General features: G+C 47.6%; 1 protein-coding gene across 1 annotated transcript in view; it reads right to left on the bottom strand.

Annotated features, from left to right (window-relative positions):
* Nucleotides 1–1,092: 1,092 nt before the first annotated feature.
* The window catches only part of LOC142581591 (dopamine beta-hydroxylase-like), a 64,301-nt gene continuing 46,047 nt past the window's right edge, over nucleotides 1,093–19,346 (bottom strand). The window contains exons 11-12 of the mRNA XM_075691219.1: nucleotides 13,773–13,926; nucleotides 1,093–3,109 (exon numbers count right to left, since the gene is read on the bottom strand). Coding sequence (XP_075547334.1) covers nucleotides 3,005–3,109; nucleotides 13,773–13,926 — 259 coding nt within the window. The 3' untranslated portion in view covers nucleotides 1,093–3,004. The remainder of the gene's footprint in view (nucleotides 3,110–13,772; nucleotides 13,927–19,346) is intronic.

Genomic DNA, 19,346 nt, shown 5'->3' with positions numbered 1-19,346 from the left:
TGTTTCGGCGTTCTTTGGTTGTTCCGCTACCGTGTATTTCTGGAGGGCCTCTTAAAGACCCCCCCCCCTCCCCCTTCCCGCCCCTTTTACAGGTTTCGCGGAGAACAGCGAGTATGAGCAAGGATATAGACAAAGCGTGTCAGTTCGTTGGCTTGCTTGCAACAGTCGCCTTCGGTGCGGTTGCGCCCAGGTTCGTGGCGTCAGAGGCACGCCGTTCGGAGCCAGGAGAGCTTTCCAGTCTACGCAGAATGAGTTGCAGTAGAAGAAAGGAGGCAAGGGGCTCCGGCATGGTGGGTGTGAGGTAGTGAACAGTAGAAATTGGCAGTAGCTCCTAGGCGGATGCGTGCTGTGCTAAAACGACAGTAAAAAGGTACCACAGAAAAGTGACGGCGCAGAAAAGACGCGCCCAAAGAGCACATATGACTGAACGGGCGCCCATCCTGTAGTGTGTGCACTTTCAGGGCGTCTTCCTGGCGCCGTTAATTTTCTGAAGTGTGACGGACCAACTAACTCAAACCAAGATTCGGCGTGAAGAAGAAAAAAGAAACATAATTCGCAGAAGCTCGAAAAGGGGGCGGCGGTTACAAGAAAATGGGCTGAACGTGATTGCCCCCCCCCTTCCCCCCGCTCGTATAGGTTCCTTCATTGCTCCGCTCACTGCTCTTCTCAAGTATTTCTAAATATCTTAGGCCTTCGTTGCATGTCGAGGAAATCGAAAGGCTCAGCCTCTAAATCTCATTTCATTTTTGAAACAAGCACACGTGTTGTGTACAGAATGCCACCAATATGTCAGCCAGGTACGCGACGCGAAGACGCAGAAAAGTAGAGGAAATAATAAATAAATAAAGAACAGAAAAGGCAAGCGCTCTCCCGGAGTCCTTTTGAATTCTTGTTTCCATCCACGGTGACGCCAGCAGGGGCAGCCGTGACGACAGCAGGGCGGGAGATCCCAACTGGTTGGTCTACAACTGAAGTCGCTTCTTTTATGCCTGCCACGGTGGGTTCGTCACTGTTGCGCGCACACTGTTTGATTGGCGTCGCGGTGCGCCGTTTTGGTGTGTCACCGTACGGTTCCATTAGCCGGGGGGGGGGGGGGGCTCTCAAGACGGAAACGCATGGCAGGGTCTATCACGGCGCAGCCTCAACTTCGGAGGATCCCGTAGCGCAGCGGCAATAGCGGGCATACGAAGAGCGGAAGTAGACGCTATTTCTAGCACTATATGCAAAGAAAAGAAAGAACAAGTTTTCTGACATGGTGTACAGTTCTGACGTAGCCTCCAGTTATCTTCATCAGGCGAACAAACAGCGGCGGAGGAAACAGGTTGCAAAGAGAAGCCAGGGCGAGCGAGAAACCGCAGAGGCTGTATACAAGCTTGTCTGCAGCTTCACTACCTAGGCATCCATTAAAAAGAAATGTTGTGGCAGCCTGTTAATCACATATTATTTTTACAAGTTGCGTAACAAATTTCCCCGCTCAGAGTTGTTTGAAACCCTTTGCGGACTGTAGACGTTTTTGCAACCTTGAGAAGGATCTCTGCCAAATTTCTGCAGAAGTATTACTCTCTGTTGGGCTGATTGGGGCATGCCGAAAATCAATGAATTTAGCGCCAGAAACACCATCGCAGAGAGGGGGACTTAAAGACAAGATGAGTGCTCTCCTGTCTTTATGTTCACCCCACTTTGTGATCGTGTTTTTTTCGGGCTAAATTCATTAATGTTCGTTTCTGCAGAAGGATTGCAGAGTTGTAGGGCTTTTAAGAACGGGAAGGTGATCATGTTCATATAGCCTGCATATTTATTGCCAGTGCGAGACCATTGCTCTCCATTGGTGAGTTAAGGTAACCAAATAATCACGGGGTTTCTGAGTTATTTTTTCCCTAATTTGTAAAACACAAGCAAACATAAGTAAGAGAGGCCGCGAAGACGTGTACGCAACGATATTTACTTTATTATTGTAATTAATCAAATGTCTCTTCAGTAGTGTTCACTACGTTCATTTGTTCCTTGCGTTTACGAGAGCGGCACCCTTTAGGCCTAGTTTAGGTTTCTAGATATCGATGTTCGGTTTTGAAGTCCGAAAAAGAAACAACAAAGAAACGAGATACCGCTTAAATAGTTTTTTTTTCCTATACGTTGCGCTAACCTCATTGTTTTAAAAATAATATTATCGGACACAATATTACTTCTTCGCCTTTCTTCGTAAGTCTTCGCTACTTATGTGTGCCCTAGCTGGATATTTATGATTATTCTGTCAAACGACTACAAAGGCCTTGCTCATAAAAATTTTGCGCACTGGTGGATCTTCGTCTCAATTCCTCTCTCTCTCTCCCCCTTTTGTTGTCGTTTTGTTTCCAAAGTAAGTTGGAGTGATAGCCACTTCGACTTTAAGTGCGACAAAATAAGGAATATTTTGATATGGTCAATGCAACCTTCGCGCATTATTCTGTCATCCTTTCATATGTGGGAGAGCATACAGCGCTCCGTCTTCAATACTTCCGACCTTAGTAGCGCATGCGCAGTGCCAACAGACAACTCCTCTTTGGCATCGTGCCAATGAACGGCGGACAAAGAACTACAACATCATCAGAGGCTGCCTGTCTGCCTGCGACACTTATACACGTGTAGTGCGGCACACTCACTTCCTGGAATGCAAACCATCGTGCCTGAGAATATGTGTTCTGCGCGCAGGCCCGGCTGGCGCCGCACGAAGTGCGCCGATATTAGCGCAGGCTTCAGAACATTAGACGGATGCAGGTCGTGCTGTTTGCGCGAAACGAGTAGCGAGAATTTACGAACTTCTTGAGTTGCGCAATGGTGCGGATCGACAGCGAAGCTCTCTGTCGTTCCGAGCCATTGGCGAAAAAAATGTCACTGCGGGACACCGCCTCCGACTCGGGACAGCGGTAGTCTAGGCCGCAGTGGCACAAGCGATCTCGCCGCTGCCCATGGCTGGCTTGACGTAGCTGCGGCCACTGGTCCTGGCGACACGGTGGCTGCAGTCCCCCTACTCGTGGCCGGGCTGCGGGAGCCCTTCGCCCTCCGGGCAGTTCCTGGCTGGTGGAGGCAGCGGGTACAGGATCTCGGTCACCGGCATCCCTTCCCAGCTGCCCTGCGAGCGCGGTTGGGTTATAGGACACACACTACACATTGGCTGCTCACAGTGCTGCGCATTTTTTTTTTTGATGTACCCGCCATCGGCGGCTCAGCTTTGGTGCACAGAATAACGTCGTGCATTCGATGCGCGACTGGCGCGTCCGAATTCCTATGGCGTAGATTAAAAAAAAAAAGCGTCCATGCGCTGATATTTCGATGCACGTTAAAGAACCCCAATCTGGAGGCTGCCACTACTGAGCCCCTAATTGTTTAAGCGTAGATCTGGAACGTAGCTCCATTAGCGCTATCTCATGTGGTACAACCGGAGCCGACGTCAGGGGCTAGCCATCACTCTTTTCTTCCACAGGCTGTGGTAGCTATGCATTCGCGTGGAATGCAAAGAATATGTGTCGTTATAAGGCACACTGGTGCACTACGCGCTGGACTAGGCGCTGATGCACTGGGCAAGCGTCACGAGGGTATTCGTTAATGCTTCGGTATAATCACGCATTGTGATCTGGGCCCTCGTGGTCAACGAGCCAGGCCATTGTAATGCGGTACTCCAGACTACATTGGTCAACTTGGAGTTCGCATGCGTGCTCAAAAACATCGGCTCACGGCAGGTGTTTTGACATTTTGCACTTCCTCTCATCCACCAAAACACGGCGTCCCCAACGGGAAATTGAAACTGACTCCTCGCGCTAAGCGGCAGACCACATCGTCACCGCCTGGCAAATAGCGAGCCTATCCTGGTGGCTACTGCCTTGCACAGAGTCGGCGTCCGGTAGAGGGGGGCCCGCGAAATTCTGCAAGTGTGCTTTTTCACGCATCTTGTTCGACCCATCAGAAGTAGTATTGCGGACCATTCTGCGTAATGTTGAATTCCGCCATTTTGTCAAATTCGACTATTATTTTAGCCAATCAGGGGGAGAGCTGACGTTCATTATAGCCAGTCAGGGCTGGCAAAGTGTTGGTATTTGACAGTGTTGGTAATATCATCCCGATGGCGGAATGAAAGTGGAAAGGAGGCGAGAGCGCGCAGGCTTACGCTGTGACCCCGTGGTACCCTGCCATCCTCGCTATTTCATGGCCCTCAGCATGATCGGGGCCCGTATTCACAGAAAAAGTACTTACACTAGAAATCTTCGTGCGAGTTTAATGCCAGCTAATGGTTACGACAGACATATAAGTGGAGGAAGCGTCCGGCCAATGGCTCACACCACCTACGAATCGAAAAAAAAAATTTCGTGAAAACGGGCCCTGTTTATTTAATATCACTTTGAGCCGACAAACAACCATTGTTTGGGACTTTATGACCAACCTGATCTTCATGATCACAGTCATATGAAGCTCAGAATGGGTGACGCTGCGAGCATGGCGAGAAAATAACAACAACTTTTCTTTTCTTCATGGCACTAACGCGAGGTTGGCTATCTTGGTCAGGGAAATTTAAATGTGTATCCTGCATACTTGTTTAAGCGTGCATTAGCGCTTGCGTCGAAGGAGGCACTGTTCTTAAAATATGGTGACACGGAGATTTTTACATTTTATCGTGCGAGTGCTCTTCACTACCCACGTTGCACCGCTGCTATTGCGATGATAATTGAGGCGCAATGACAACTGATTATATTTGAAGGTTACATAACCTTTTTATCATCTGCGTAATGAAACATGATTGAGTTTGCGCACGTTAACAAGTGTAAGCACTAGCATTTAAACTGCTCATTAGTGAATCAGTGCAGTTTTATATCTGTCTGTTTTTCCGATTGCCTGTGTAATTTATGGCTTGAACTGTTTATTTTAACGTTTTAATAATATAGAAGTCATTAATCCCTTTTGAATGTATTATTTTCTGTTCGTGCTGCGCGGTACGATTTTAATTATATGACGCTTTGTTGATGGAAGTTATCAGAGATTTACCATTATTATTTTCCCGCCTTCCGTTTCGATTTGGTTTTTGTTATTTCTGCATACCCGGACTCAAATTCGCGTGATTATCAACTACGCAAAGAAGCAGAAAACGCAGAGACGTTACGGAAGACCTAAAAGGAAGCTCTAGGTCAACTGAGTTGCGCCTATTCAAGTACGTGTAAAACGAATAAGAGCTTTTGTGAAGTAAGCTCTTGACAGATTTGAAGGATATTTGTTGCACTTAAGAGATAAGGTAAATTCTGGTGTCTGTAGGAAGCAGAATGTTTATTTACGCCATGGATCATTTTACAAAAATTCCGTAACATTGGTGGTTTAAAAAAATAAATAAAAACGAACAAACAAATTGGAGCACAATGTTTGTAAATGCGTAACTTTACATAAAAATGGAAATCGCAGTTATGTAAACTACACCGGTGAGGCGATCTGAAGCAGATAAGTTCGTTTTATAAATTTACAGCTTACGTGAATTTGTTGTAAAGTAAGCGCTACTCACAAATTAGTAGAATAATTTAAAGCGATGTGTCGATACATCATGGTTGCCCGTTTTAGATGCACCATTAGATGCAGTTTACAGAAATCCAATATATTGTTTCATTGCGCAGTTACAAAACTGTAAATTAATAGTTTATTTTCCGAAAATTTGTGATTTGCAACAATGTTTATAAAAAATCGCTGGCACAAATAAAAAATATCTTTGCAACATTCACTAGATTTTAAGTTTTCTTTTTATATGCAGGAAGCGTCATCACATGTGGGGCAGTGGTTGCTGAATAAGACAATTTCGCCGTTCCCACGTATTTATATAGGAGCCCCCAAGCCACTGCTTCCTCGTAAGTCGAATTCGAGAAAGAATTTGACTGGTATATAAGCTATCTATGTATGTTTATGCTATCAGACTGGATGTAATATGAAGACCTTCGGAAAGATTACTGGCTTGTCGATACAGCCTGTCTATCTGCGACACGTCGACGAACGTCGAACGTTCCAGATAATGAAATCTCAGAGTGGAAAGCGAAAGTCTGGCGCAAGGAGCAGGCTTGACTCGCCAAGGGTCATTCATTGGCGAATGAGACTATTAGGTTAATAATGTTGTTGGCGTAGGAAAGACCACAAAAATAAGGTGTAGAGAAACTAGGCGTTCATATGTATAATATTTCGTTGTTATCCGTACGTACAATTGATTCATGATTAGTCAAAGAAAAGTTTTATCGAAAGCAAAGAAAATGCCGCGCCACATGGAGGCATTATTATTGCAGAAGTCTTGCGTTATTGACTACACCGCCTACAAATAACGTTCGCGGCCAGTTCCATAAAAGAAACATACTGAGAAGTGACCCCCCCCCCCCAAAAAAAAAAGAACAAAAAAGAACAAAACAAGAACAAAACAAGAAAAGAAAAGGACCGCCTTGTGTGTGTACAAAAGAAGGTGCATTTACATTTGTCAGAAAAAGCACTTATTCAGTTTCAAAATGCTTTTCTGTGAAGGCACTTATCCACTCAGTCGAAAAGATTGGACATGTTTGGAACTGCTGAAGCTTGATGCTGCCAAGCTTCTCGGATTTTCCAAAGAGCTAAAAACAGCTTTGCAGGGAAGTCTCCTCTCTGAGACAGTGTGCAACTTAGAAATTTTTGTTTACAACTTGTGGCACAATTTTTTTGAGCGCTTTTCAGCTCTGTGCTAGCAGGCAGGGACACTTTTCGCCTAAACACGTCTCACATTCAAATCTGCGGATAAATTCCGCTGCCTGCAGCTCTAACAGACACCTCTACCTTCCCAAACTTTCTTGATTGCGTGCCGACGACCTTCACAAATCTTGCTGTGAACAGAAGTTATGAACTAGAAAAGGGGAAAATTGTTTTTTTGTTAATTCATCATTTAAAGGAGCTCTGAACCACTTCTTATCGGAGTGGCGAAATGTATTCGAAGTTAAAATAGGCTATTTCAGAAATACTAGCTCGCAAAAAGTACTTCAATGCATTCAGCATAAGCGGAGTTATTGGCAATCAAGCGTACCCTACCCGGTGCTTCTGCTCCTTCCTCAGTGACTTGCACTGCGAAGGCTACAGCGGAGCGGGGCGCGCCAGCCCTACTAGATAACAGGCCTGCGCACTCTGGTTTAGGACGCAGGCTACTTTGACCAAGATTTCCATTGCCAAGCCCGGCGTGGCGAAGACGTCTACGTCAATAACCCCGCGGCTTACTTGAGAGCACCCCCGATTATATTACACGGCAGTCGGGCAAGGGTGCATGACGTCATGGATCGAAGTGAACCGGCCTTGTGCCATCTAGGAGGCGTTGAGGGCGCCCACAACGCTCCGCCTACTGAACGTCACCGTGGGGCGCAGTTCAAATTTGATTTTGGATATTCATGTAGACGCCACTACTTCAGACTTGGGCGCCTACGGCGCGCCAAACGCAGTTGTCCTCAGCAAAACGCAGTGCGTTACCTCGCGGCGGACGCAGTATGTACGCTACGTAGCAGACCGCAGCTACACGCAACTGTAGTGCGTATGCACAGCGTTTCCTTTGAGCACGATAGGGCTTGAGTACGCGCTCGCACTCAAATGCTCCAGTCTGGCCGTGCTCCGTGGTGTGGACCGGCTATGTTCTGTACCAGCTTGGCCGCCGGACAGCAGCCACATCCACCTTGGCATTTTGAAGAGCTATCAATAGCTCAATATGAAGCGAAGTCTGTCAAGGCGACTAACCAGGAGCGGCCAGAAATGAGTGCACGCTGGCAAGCGTGCGTATGGTCTGACCTTAAGTTTCGCGTTGTTCGAGGTTAGTTGAGTGTTCAAAACTAGTCGAAATTAGTGAGACCCGATGGCTACGACACCGATAAGCAGAGTGGCCAAAGGTTAATTCCTACGCGGGCAGCCACGGCGAGCGCGAGCAGAAGATAGTCGGCTTCCTCGGGAAGTACCTAATGATCAGCGAAATTTGAAAGCAGATTTTCGCTTCCTTAAGCCTGTTTATTAAACAGCTTCAGTAAATATACACAGTAACAGTAGTAGGAAGCGCACCGATCCAAACGCCCTTCTTGATTGATATCAGCTATTAGTCAATAATAAACGCGTAAGTAAATCTGATATATTAAAAAAAAAATTGAGTCGCCATCTCGGCACTACGAAAGTGGATGTCAGCAAAGCTGTTGAAAACCATCGCGAACAAGTGCTGATGGAGGTATGCAATATTTTATTGCTTTAGAGTAATGGTAATTTTGGCAGCACGCCGTCGCTGGTTGTATTGTTGTTTCTTTTCTCTTTGCCGCTCCTGGTATTCACGCTGCTCCTCGGGTGGCCTAACTATGCGTTGCCTTCCCATAGCGGTGATGCAACCACAATGAAATTCGCTAGGCTGGTTCTTTTATATATAAAAGGCTAGTGACGTCACTCCCACGTCGCAAGCTGCTGTCGCCGCGGCAGCTTGTGAAACAGTAATCTTTACCGGGAAACGTTTGCGGTGAGCGCTACGTGCTTCGAATTGCTATCAGCAGGGCCTTATCATCAATGATGTGGTGAAATTCGTCCTGGTCCCGGACCAGGACGAATTTTTCTTCAACAATGAGGCCTTTCTTTCGAGGAACCCGTATGGGTTTCCATTGTAGCAATTGCTACGAACGGGTGGATGTCTCATTTTCCCTTTATTCAATGATGTGGTTTTAATGCTTGTTTTGGGGTTGTTCTTTATTGAACCGAATGCTGTGCTGTATGTCGTATGCGTGATACCAAAAAAATAGTGCGAAAGCACTACCTGGCTCACTGGGCGTGTTTCCAGTGTCCGGCGGTGATGGTACATTTAATAGTACGAACGCTAAAATGTTGGTGTAATATGTATGAGATCGATGTAGAGTACAAAAGAAAGGTCATAACGTATGAAAGGTGGTTACGTGGACATATCCAGGCATAATGAAGTAAGAAATCTAAAAGGAATGTACGGAATGCCTTTGCCCGCAGGCGGATTCGAACCCAGGACACCCCGAGGAAGCTCTGCAGTGAGAGCAAGAGGCGTTACCTTTACTCCACACCAGCAGGAGCTATCGGCGGTACGAAGGAGCGCCTAGGTGGCGCGGCGCGATTAGCGGTTCGTGACGTCACGGGAAGGGCTCGCCACTGGTATATCAAAGGACGTGCGCGTTGGCTTGTCTCCATTGCGTGTGGCAAAACGAACCCATGAGCACCTAACACACCGGCACCTGCGAAACCACGTGGTCGACCTCAAAGGTACGCCTTGGAAGCAGAAGCACGGGACCAGGGCAACGCGGCTTGGCGTGCAAAGCGGCAAGAAGACGCCGATCTTCGTAAACGCAAGGCCGAAGGTAAACGGACGAAGCAGCCTCGTCACCTCGTTTGTCAATGGAATAAATAAAGAAGTGATTGTGATGGTCCTAAATGTGTGTTTTAATTTAAATTTTTCACTTCAATCGCTCAAGGAAGATATTTTTTTCCGTGAGGAAAGCGCCGCGAGAAATCTTGACCAACTAGTGGCTAACAACTTCGCTGTAATAAAGCGCCCGAAAAGAGTGAGGAGGAGGCTTATGTTGAAAACAGAGCATTTGAGAAAATGCTCTCTTGTGCACTCGCCGCGCACGACTGCAAAATTTGACTGAGATGTTCACAGAAGCATATGCTATTCGCAGACTATGTTTTTTCACCAAACCCGAAGGGCGGTTCAGGACCCCCTTAGCTTTAGTTAACGCATGGCGCAACCGGGCGTAAAAAAGCAACAAAAAGAAAGTCATTGCTGTCGGCGCTAACAACAATTGCCGGCGGTTTTATGTCGGGCTGATCTCATGCATCATGGTTTAGGGCCGGCCCGCGCAAATCAGTGATCGTGACATAGTGCCTGCGACGTTTTTGTACGCGTGCACTGTGACGTGCTCCTCCTTCGCTCCAGCGGTTGCATACATTATTGTGCAAGAAAGTTCAGTGAGACTCCCGGTTTTGGGAATCAAATACGAAAAAAATGTGCGAATAGTAAATGCGAACTCATTAAACGCAGGGCAGGAGAGGACTCGTGCAGGACTCGCTAAAAAGACATATTTTTGTACATTCTGCTCGGTGGTTGTTGCGTGCAAGCTGCGTTCTTCAGAGTGGGGGGAGGAGGGTGATTTTATTAGCGTCGTCCAGGCGTTTTTTCAGGTATTCTTCAGATAACGGTGCATTTATCTCGAAGCTTTCCAGGAGTACCATGGGGTGTTCTGTTCAAGGCCACGTGGGGTTCTCGAAACGTACCGAGAAGTCGGAAGCTCAAAATTGCGGTTCGCAGTAATTGAGTTACGGCAATCAAAGAGTCATTGGAGGATGGGGCTTCTTTGCCTATTTTTTCGACATTCCTAAAATTGTTTAAGGAGCGGCCAGAATGAGGGTGATTTGCAAAGTTAATACTTTATTTTTTCTTAACCCTGCAGACAACCGAAAAACTTGTGTACGCCTCTGTGCTTCCTTCTTGGAGGACGTTTAATGCATTTCTTGTGCCTCTGCTGCCTAAAGGGCACGGTCTTAGCTGACTTCACACATGCTTGGCGCATCGGGGATCTCGCGGTATTTTGTAACTGTTTCCAGAAGAAAAGCAGTGCGTTCGCACCTCCAGGGCGTCGCAGCGTGTCGCAAAAGGTATCAAAATGGAGGAGTCAACGAGACAAAAAGTACCAATAACTGTGCAGGTGTAATTAGCACATATGTAGCCGAAAATTAACATTTTACTATGTTCCTGTAAAGGGTGCACCGCCGTAGATAGAGACATGTTGAGGCAAAGCCGCCACACAACGCACTCTGGGGAAATAGAGCGAGTTCGCTTGGACTAAGCAGGGCTCGCGCGATGCAATGGTGTCTGGAAGGCAGCTTCGTAGGTGCCCACAAGAAATTGGAATTAGCCGTAGAGTAGGTAAAAGGAACCGGTCGGACGCAATTAGCGCCAATATAGTCGAAAATTAGCCAAGTTGGACTATACTCCTTTAAAGAGTGCAGCGCCGTAGATATATACATGTTGAGGCAAAGCCGCCCCCCCCGGCAAGCTCCTGGGAAATGGAGCGAGTTCGCTTGGACTAAGCGGGGCCCATGCGATGCAGTTGTCGGGAAAGTGCCTTAGGCGGTGCCAACAAGAATGTAGAATTAGTTGCAGAATAGGTAGAATTAATGGTGTGGACCTAATTAATCCCAATAGTCGAAAATTAACTACGTTATCCATGTAAAAAGGTGCACCGCCGTAGATATAGACATTTTTAGGTATCGCTGCCGTGCGGCACCACTTTCGGGAAATTGAGCGAATTTTCTTGGACTAAGCAGGGCTAGCGCGAGGCAGTGGTGTCTGGAAAGCGGCTTCGGGTGCAACTAGCCTTGTCGTCAACATACCGCACAGCCCAGTGGTGACATGCAAAAAGAAAAGAAGAGAGTGGTACCGTTCCTTCTGCCTGCACCTCTGCTTGCGCGTTTCTTTCTTTCCGTAGTGATACTGAACGCGAATGGAGGGCAACGGAAGAATCTGGTAAGATAGTCATGAGTCATGTTAGCGTACTTGCTCACTCCTTCTGAAGCTACACTACAGTGCATCCATTTCACATTAAATGAACTATTTTTTATTTGTGAAGAAGGAAAAAGGAAAAAAAAAATCATGAGCCATTGCATTCTGTGAAGGTGGTTGACCAGCGAAGCTGTTTAGCACACGACACGGAGGTGACATATAATTTTGAACAGAGATACAAACTCATTTATTGTCTTGATGGATATCCATTGTGACGAAAGGTACGTACATTCATTGAGTGTCTTGATCGGTAGTCATTAGAGAATTTTAGCGGACTTACGTTTCGCTCCGCTCATGGTCTCCACCGTTGCACCAGCGGAGCGGCGCGCGAAAAAAAGAGTTTTAGCCCGGCGGATCACTCACCCGCCTCGAGCAGAATAGGAGTTACTGAGACATGATTTTGAATTACGCTTGTTTTTATAATGCAAGAGATGTTGAATAAAGATGTATTACATGTTTTCAGTACATTATTTGTTAATAATATACTGGGTACAAGTGTACGGGTCAGCGCCGCAGTCGCCGTCGTCGATGGAGAACTGCCGGTGTTCATGTTCGCGGCTGCCATCTTGCATTTCCCATACACGTCCGCGCGCGCTTACGCACGCTCGCGAGCTGTGTATACCCTCCACCGGGGAGGGCTTTCCAGCGGGCGTAAACGCTGCTCCGTAAAACCGCTGGCCGCCTCAGCGTTGTGCGCATGCGCAGTCGCGTCTCCGCTCGTCCGCTCGGCTCCGTTGGCCGTAAACCCGCTGGGCTAAAACTCTCTGTTATTTAACTCGCAACTGCAACGACATTCTTTGATAATGTCAAATCGATGCACGTATGCCGCTGGGATGGTCGGTTGGGCCGGATTGATGTAACATCGCAAGGGATATGTCTGCAACACGGAACGCAACTCGTAAACCACTCCATTTTCGGTATACTGACACATCCACAGTGAAGTCACCTACCACGACAACAGGGGTAATGTAATCGCCGCTAATTCACGCAATATGAGTAGCCATGAACCTTTCCGGACTATGAGTCATTGCATTTTTTTTGCTCGTTTACGGGGGTACGAGCCATTGCTCACGGGGTTATGATCCATTGATGGGGACAGTTTTCGAAATGCTGTTCTTCATGTTATATGCGGGATTAGAAAGAATTCAAAACTGTTTGCTTCACTTTGCTGAGTGCTTGTAGCCTTTGCCTTGCGGGGCTATGAGCCATTGCATTTTTTGCTTGCTTACAGGGGTATGAGCTATTGATGATGATAGTTTTTAGTCATGGAGAACAGAAATGCATAGAACCCTAGCCATATAGAGCTCCGCTGTAAAAAGGCGATTGGTTCGAGGTGCAAGCACAATACAGAATGGTGTCCTCCTCTTTTGTTCTCGCATCTCGCCGCAGGACGGCGCAACATGCGGCCGACCACGGTGTTTGCCGCGCGCTCGCGCGTTCCCTGTCATAAATATGTCAATTGTACGGCTACCTAGTCTCCTTTAGCATCGACACTTGGTTGACCATTTCAATTCCCCCCCCCCCTTTTTTTTTTCTTTTGAAAACAAAATTCTAAACAGATTTGGTTTTCTATATATGTCCGATCAGACATCGCAATTTCTCAAAACAATGCTGGCAAAATATGTTTCTTGCAATGAATGGCATTTTGTAAAACTTGATTGGGCGGAACAAGTGTGACAGTTAGGAGAATCGACAACACAAGCCCTGGTAGTATACCTCCTTCAATGACATCTGCCCGGCTATGATGACTTGTAAATGGTGATGCCAATACAGTCGCCTAAAGGTATCAGGGGTTGAGGGAAGAGGGGCGAAGACATGCAATTTCGTGCATAAGGAGCTTCGGCTAGTCCAATTATTTTGGCTCTTGCAGATTTATGCTTTGTCACAGCATAGACACCGTGTCATACTGGCGCCACAGTCACGGGCGGTCTGAAAATGCTCTTATATCCGAGCGAGTTCTATTTGGCGCCCCCTTAAACTCCGGTATTAGGACATTTTATAAACAGCGTCCCCAAGAAGCTTGGTGCACACCAAAATCCAAACTTCTTTGCACGTATATTGCGCTATACTGTATGCCTGGCCGCCCCTAACAATGGGTCCCCCCGTGTATGTCTAACACCCCCTACTGCCAGTGGTAGTCGCTCCTACTAAGGCATATACAATGCAGGCAGAAACGACGTTCAGACACTCGCTGATTATACGAGCCAGTGGCATGTTGGCTTACGGGAAACCTGTCCCCTGATGACTTGTTGCACTGCATCGAGAGCGGCATCGTCTGGTAAAGCCGGTCGAGCAGAAGCACGTTGTGGCGGTTCCACGGGATCGATTTGTAGTTGTCGCTGATGCCTTTCTGGTCGCTCGTGGGTGCGTCGTGGTAGCTGCGCAGAACAACGTCATGCAAGGTTGAAGGCATACAACGATTTAAAAAACAGACGCATAACTTTTGTTCACGTGGTTGCCTCTGATGGTGCATTCGCGCAGAGCCATTCTTTAATTTTCTAATGACGGAACCACTGAGAGAAAAGAGAAGCTCGCAAAAAAAAAATCACTCATCGGCTGCAGTAGCCGCGAAAGAATGCACGAATTTCGCAGCTGAAAAGGAAAGCATCTCATTACCGCCTGCATAACTGCGTACAATTGTCTTCACTCTATTCCCCCCCCCCCCCCATTCCGTCAAATTATAAAAAAAATAAATTATGGGGTTTTACGTGCCCAAACCCCTTTCTGATTATGAGGCACGCCGTAGTGGAGGACTCCGTAAAATTTGACCACCTGGGGTTCTTTAACGTGCACCTAAATCTAAGTACGCGGGTGTTTTCGCATTTCGCCCCCATCGAAATGCGGCCGCCATGGCCGGGATTCGATCCCGCGACCTCGTGCTCAGCAGCCCAACACCATAGCCACTGAGGAACCGCGGCGGGTACTCCGTCAAATCATGAGACAAGCCGGCTGAGCGATTCTGGGTATAACGCAGGGGGAGCAACACTCAGGACAAAGGGCATAAAATGTTTTGGAAAGGAAGTGAGATGCATTGGTTGGCTCTGAAATGGGACAGTATTATAGCCTAACGGTTGCACATGATGCGACCCCTGGAGCACCTCCCTGCAGGTAGCGTACGTCAACCACGAGAAAATTAATTTCTTTTTCAGGTCTTTGTACGAATACTTAAAAATTACTTTCTTTCATATTCTTCAGTCCTTCTTTGAAAGCAATTTTACTCTGAGCTTTCCTCACTTCTAAACATGTACAGCCCATATCACCTAGCACAGCTTCATTTGCAGTCTTCCCGTGAACGCCCAATGCGAGGGGTCCCACTGACCTTTGATTCCCATCGAGTCCTGTTTGTACTTCTGACTTCAAGCAGACAGCCGCATTTACAGATGTGAGTTATGGAACCATTGTATCTTTCTACATACTCCAGAGCATCTCGTACTTATTGCTTCCTCATAGTGGTCTGGGTTTCATTATGGCCGCATTTCTCTTCCCTTTTGCTACTAATTGTTCTTCCTGTGTTTCCACATATCTATTGCCCTCGTTTATCCTTACACCGATGTATTTGCATTCTTTTACACGAGGTATTTCCTTGTCCTGCATTGACACTGTGTGTTCGCTGTTTTCATTGAATACCATGAGAGGACTTTTTTTAACACTAAACTTAAATCCTAAATTCTCACCTTCCTGTCCACAGATGTTAGCCAGACGTTGCATATCACTTTGCCTTTTGGCAAGCAACACAATGTCATCCGCATAGAACAAACCTGGAAGCTGCTGCTCTGCTATCGTGGCCGCCTGTTTGTATTCGTGTTAGACAGCGCCACTCAGAAGCATGGCGGCGGACGATCATTTTTGCCACAGGCGTCACATAGTACGTGGCACAGGAGCAAGAAACTGACCCGATGGCTTAGCGACTATGGTGTTGCGCTGCTAAGCACGAGGTCGCGGGATCAAATCCCGGCCGCGGCGGCGGCATTTAGATAGGGGCGAAATGAAAAAAAAAAAAAACGCTCGTGTCCCGTGCAGTGAAGGCAGATTAAGGATCCCTTGGTGGTCAAAATTAATCCGGAGTGCCCCACTACGGCGTGTCTCAAAATCAAATCGTGGTTTTGGCACGTAAAGCCCCAGAATTCAGTGCAAGAAACTGGCCAATAAACCCTTGTATGGTAGCGCATGTAAAAATTGTTAATAAATAAATAAATGAATAAATAAATAAATAAAATCGCGCCAACAAATTGTGCAAGTGCCACGCGGCGAACAGCTATTCGTACAGTGCCAAGCGCGGCTTCACCTGGCTGCACACTGCAGGATGGCGGCCGAATCTGGCCAGACGTTATGTGGCGCCACTTTCCCATGATGGTGGCGCACCCTTGTGAAAAAAAAGGCCTATAAGTCCGGAAGAAAACACTCGGAAGCCCCCTGATTGTGAAAGGCTCCCGTTAGACCCACCGCCGAAAAGCGAGCAAGAAGAGGACGCCTTTATCGGGCCGATCGGCAGTTGCTACGTCCACCGAGGAACAACGCGCCGACTCATAGAGAGAGAGGGAGGGAGAAAACATACTTATTGAGCGTAAGGATGGCTTGATTTGCAGGAGTGGTTCCCACTTCACGGGAATCCATGTGCCCTCTTGGTTGCGACCACCCGCTCAACCAACATGACCGGATCCGAGAGGCAGGAGCTGGACAACAGCGCCTCCCACTGCTCTTGGGAGTGAGGCGTAGGGTGTAGAGGAGGCAAGTCCGGAATTTGCTTACAACCTATGACAATGTGCCGGAGGGTTCCTAGCTGTTCGCAGTATTTACATTGTTCGTCATATTGAGTGGGAAACGTGAGATGAAATCTCCTTGGGTGTGGGAACGTGTTGGTTTGCAACAATCTGAGTCTTGTCTCTTGAGCCTTCGTGAGCTGTAAATTCGGTAGTGGGAGTGTTCTGCGGTTGAGTCTGTAGTGTTGAGTGATTTCTTGGTATGTTGTCAGTCTAGTGAGCTCTTCTGTGTCCTCCGGGGCCTGGTAGGTAATTTCTCGGGCTTTGTAGTGGACGAATTCGTTGGCCGCCAGGGAGGCATGAGCGGGTGTCCGCACTATTTTAACATTTCTTTCTGGCAGCTTGGCTGTTAGTAGGTGTTGAGTCGTAAGTGCCACCCAGCCCGACGTAAAGCTCCTGCACACTTCTTGTGAATCAGTTATAATGACTGTTGCCATAGTCTGTGTGAGGGTTAATGCAACGTCTAGTTCCTCTGCTTCCTGTGTGGTCGCATATGGTATGGTGGCGCTGACGAGGAAATCTGTCTTTGTCGTCACCACGACGGCTTTGGCTCTTCTGCCACGGTATGCGGCTCCATCTGTGTAGACCACCTCCTGAAGGGACCCGTAAGTCTTGCCCAGGGCCTTGGCTCTTGCTTCGCGCCGACTCTGAGCTTTCGTGGTTTGACTGAATACTTGGAAGGCAGTGCTTCTTCACCACATGGAGCATTTCGGCATGCAGCGTCTTCAGTTCGCCTCATAAACAACATGCTTCTATTAGATTTGGAACTGAACCCGGCCACTTATTCCTCACAAAAGCCATTATAGAAATTCTGTTGCCTTTATCTGGAATTCTATTCAATATAGCTTCTGTTCAGATGCGACTTAATTGGAGAGATGTTTTCTTATTGTGTCATCGGAACCAGAGGACGAGGTCTTGTGAGCTCTGCATGACGTGTTAAATGCACGACGCCTAGGATTCGCACATTTGCCTGTACGTTTCGAAGAATTCAACACAGACATTACTGGCTGTGCCCTTCTGCTGACGGTACGCACTGCGTTAAAACTTGCCCATACTATTAAATACAGATGATCCCGACAATGCGAGCGCCTAGATTTCTAAGCCCAGTCGAAATAACCGTTCTAAGAAATGTCATGAACTAAACATCCTTGTCACAAAAGTGCGCGTAATCAAAGCGTGCGCCGCGTATCGCCCAAACCCAAGCCAGCAAAGGAGTACGTCGTCCCCGCGACAGCTTCGACAGAGGGAGAGAGCGCATACGCCACAGACAACCAACGCGCTCAAGGGCGACTAGAAACTTCAACAAGATACGCGAAGGAGAGGAGAGACAGAGGGTGCGTCCTGAAACACCCTCTCAGACCTCGACATCGAGAGGGGACGGCGACAGCCCGAGCGTACGCCAACGGATGAATCAGCACCCTCCTCGAAGGTGTCTGTTGCCGCGGCCGAAAACGCGAGAAACGTCTAGAGGATTCTTAGGCTTTGTCCATGCTATGGGAGCACGACTCCATCAGGAAGTTCGAGAAACGCTGGCGGAGGTGATAGAAACGCCGTGCTGGAATCCGAAGGGGATCAGAACACGCCTGTGAAAACATGTGACGTATAGACCGACCGTCTTCAGAAGAAGGGGATGCCCCGGCAAGCTGGCCGACGAGTTTCTCGAGCTTCTGAATTACCGGAAAAAGCTCCTTCTTCGATATTTGCCTCGAGCATCGCCGAAGACGTCTGGCTCACGATCAACACGGGTGAATACGAGTGGTCACTTGGTGCTCCTATTCATTCTGTACTGTACGTGTCGAACTTTTAGTTCTTGTCGTTAATTATTTTCCAGAGTTTTGTATTTAATATCGATCTGAATTGCATTGTGATGTGCCTAGTAGAAGTGTGCATGTGTTCGTGCAACTGCCTTATTTGAAGAATGTATTCTGGGGAGTTTTGACAACTCTGGGCTCTGACTCGCTCTTTGGACCACGACCGGCGTTCGCTGGCACACCAGAAGGCCTCCTATTAATTGCCCGTGGTTTTGTGGGATACATTTTGGAGGCTGATAAGGCGGCTTTGGAATTTGCCCCGACGTTGGCACCTCGTTCACGGTGTGTGTGACATTCCTGTATAGGCCTTTTTTGTAAAAAAAAAAAAAAATAAACGGAGCTAACTATTAAAAACCTTTGAAGTGCCGTCGACGCATCTTATTCGTCGGCGCTAGATTTTTGGCTGGGATCTGTTTCCGTCCGCCATGTTCTTCCTGACGTGGTCCGACACTGTTGACAACAAAGTGCATGGTTAGGCGGACAATGTATTTCGGATATCACCGAAAATGATGCCACTAGATTGGACAAGAACAGCGCACTACGCTGACGTTGTTGTGCTTGTCACCATCGCTATAGCACAAAAGTCGGTCCTCGGTCTTAGTAGCACAATGCTGCGCTTCTTCCGGTCTATCTTTTTAATCTTTTTTGTTTCTTTGCTGTGACGTAGAAACAGACGTGGACGTTCCCGAGGTTGTGTGCTCTTCTGCTCTGCATACGCCAGTTAGGAAAAAAAAACATGGCGAATTACACTGGTTGCGAGGGGTGGAAGGCGCGATAATGGAAGAGGATGTTACTTAGAATGGAGGCCCTTCTGACGTCCACATCCAGAAATTAGCAGATCGTGGCAGCGACAGACTACCTTGCCCTATTTGCGTAGCTGAAGGCCATGGATGCCCATTAGAAATGCATGACGTTCCCGATGACTCATCGCGGACTGGGGAGCGCTGTTCACGACACAGCTGATGCAAGAAATATTGCGTTTTATCCAGAGTCACTACAGCGCGACCGCCTATACCATCCCAATACGAATGACTTCACAGAGCGCTTGAAGAAAACGCTTTCCGGTATAGGTATGTTCGCCACGTTCAGACCCGTCCACTCTCAGGGTGAACAGGGTTCGCTTCGATGCGTGGCCGTGCTCGCTGCACTGGTGCTTCGCGGTGTGCAAGGGCTTGTCCCTCTAGAGTGGACGAGCCTGTGCCTCGATATCGTATGAAAAAGATGGGC

Source organism: Dermacentor variabilis, chromosome 1 (assembly GCF_050947875.1).
Source record: "Dermacentor variabilis isolate Ectoservices chromosome 1, ASM5094787v1, whole genome shotgun sequence".
NCBI classification, from domain to species: Eukaryota; Metazoa; Arthropoda; class Arachnida; order Ixodida; family Ixodidae; genus Dermacentor; species Dermacentor variabilis.
Note: the sequence above shows the minus strand (reverse complement) of the source record. Positions and strands in the feature narration are given on the sequence as shown.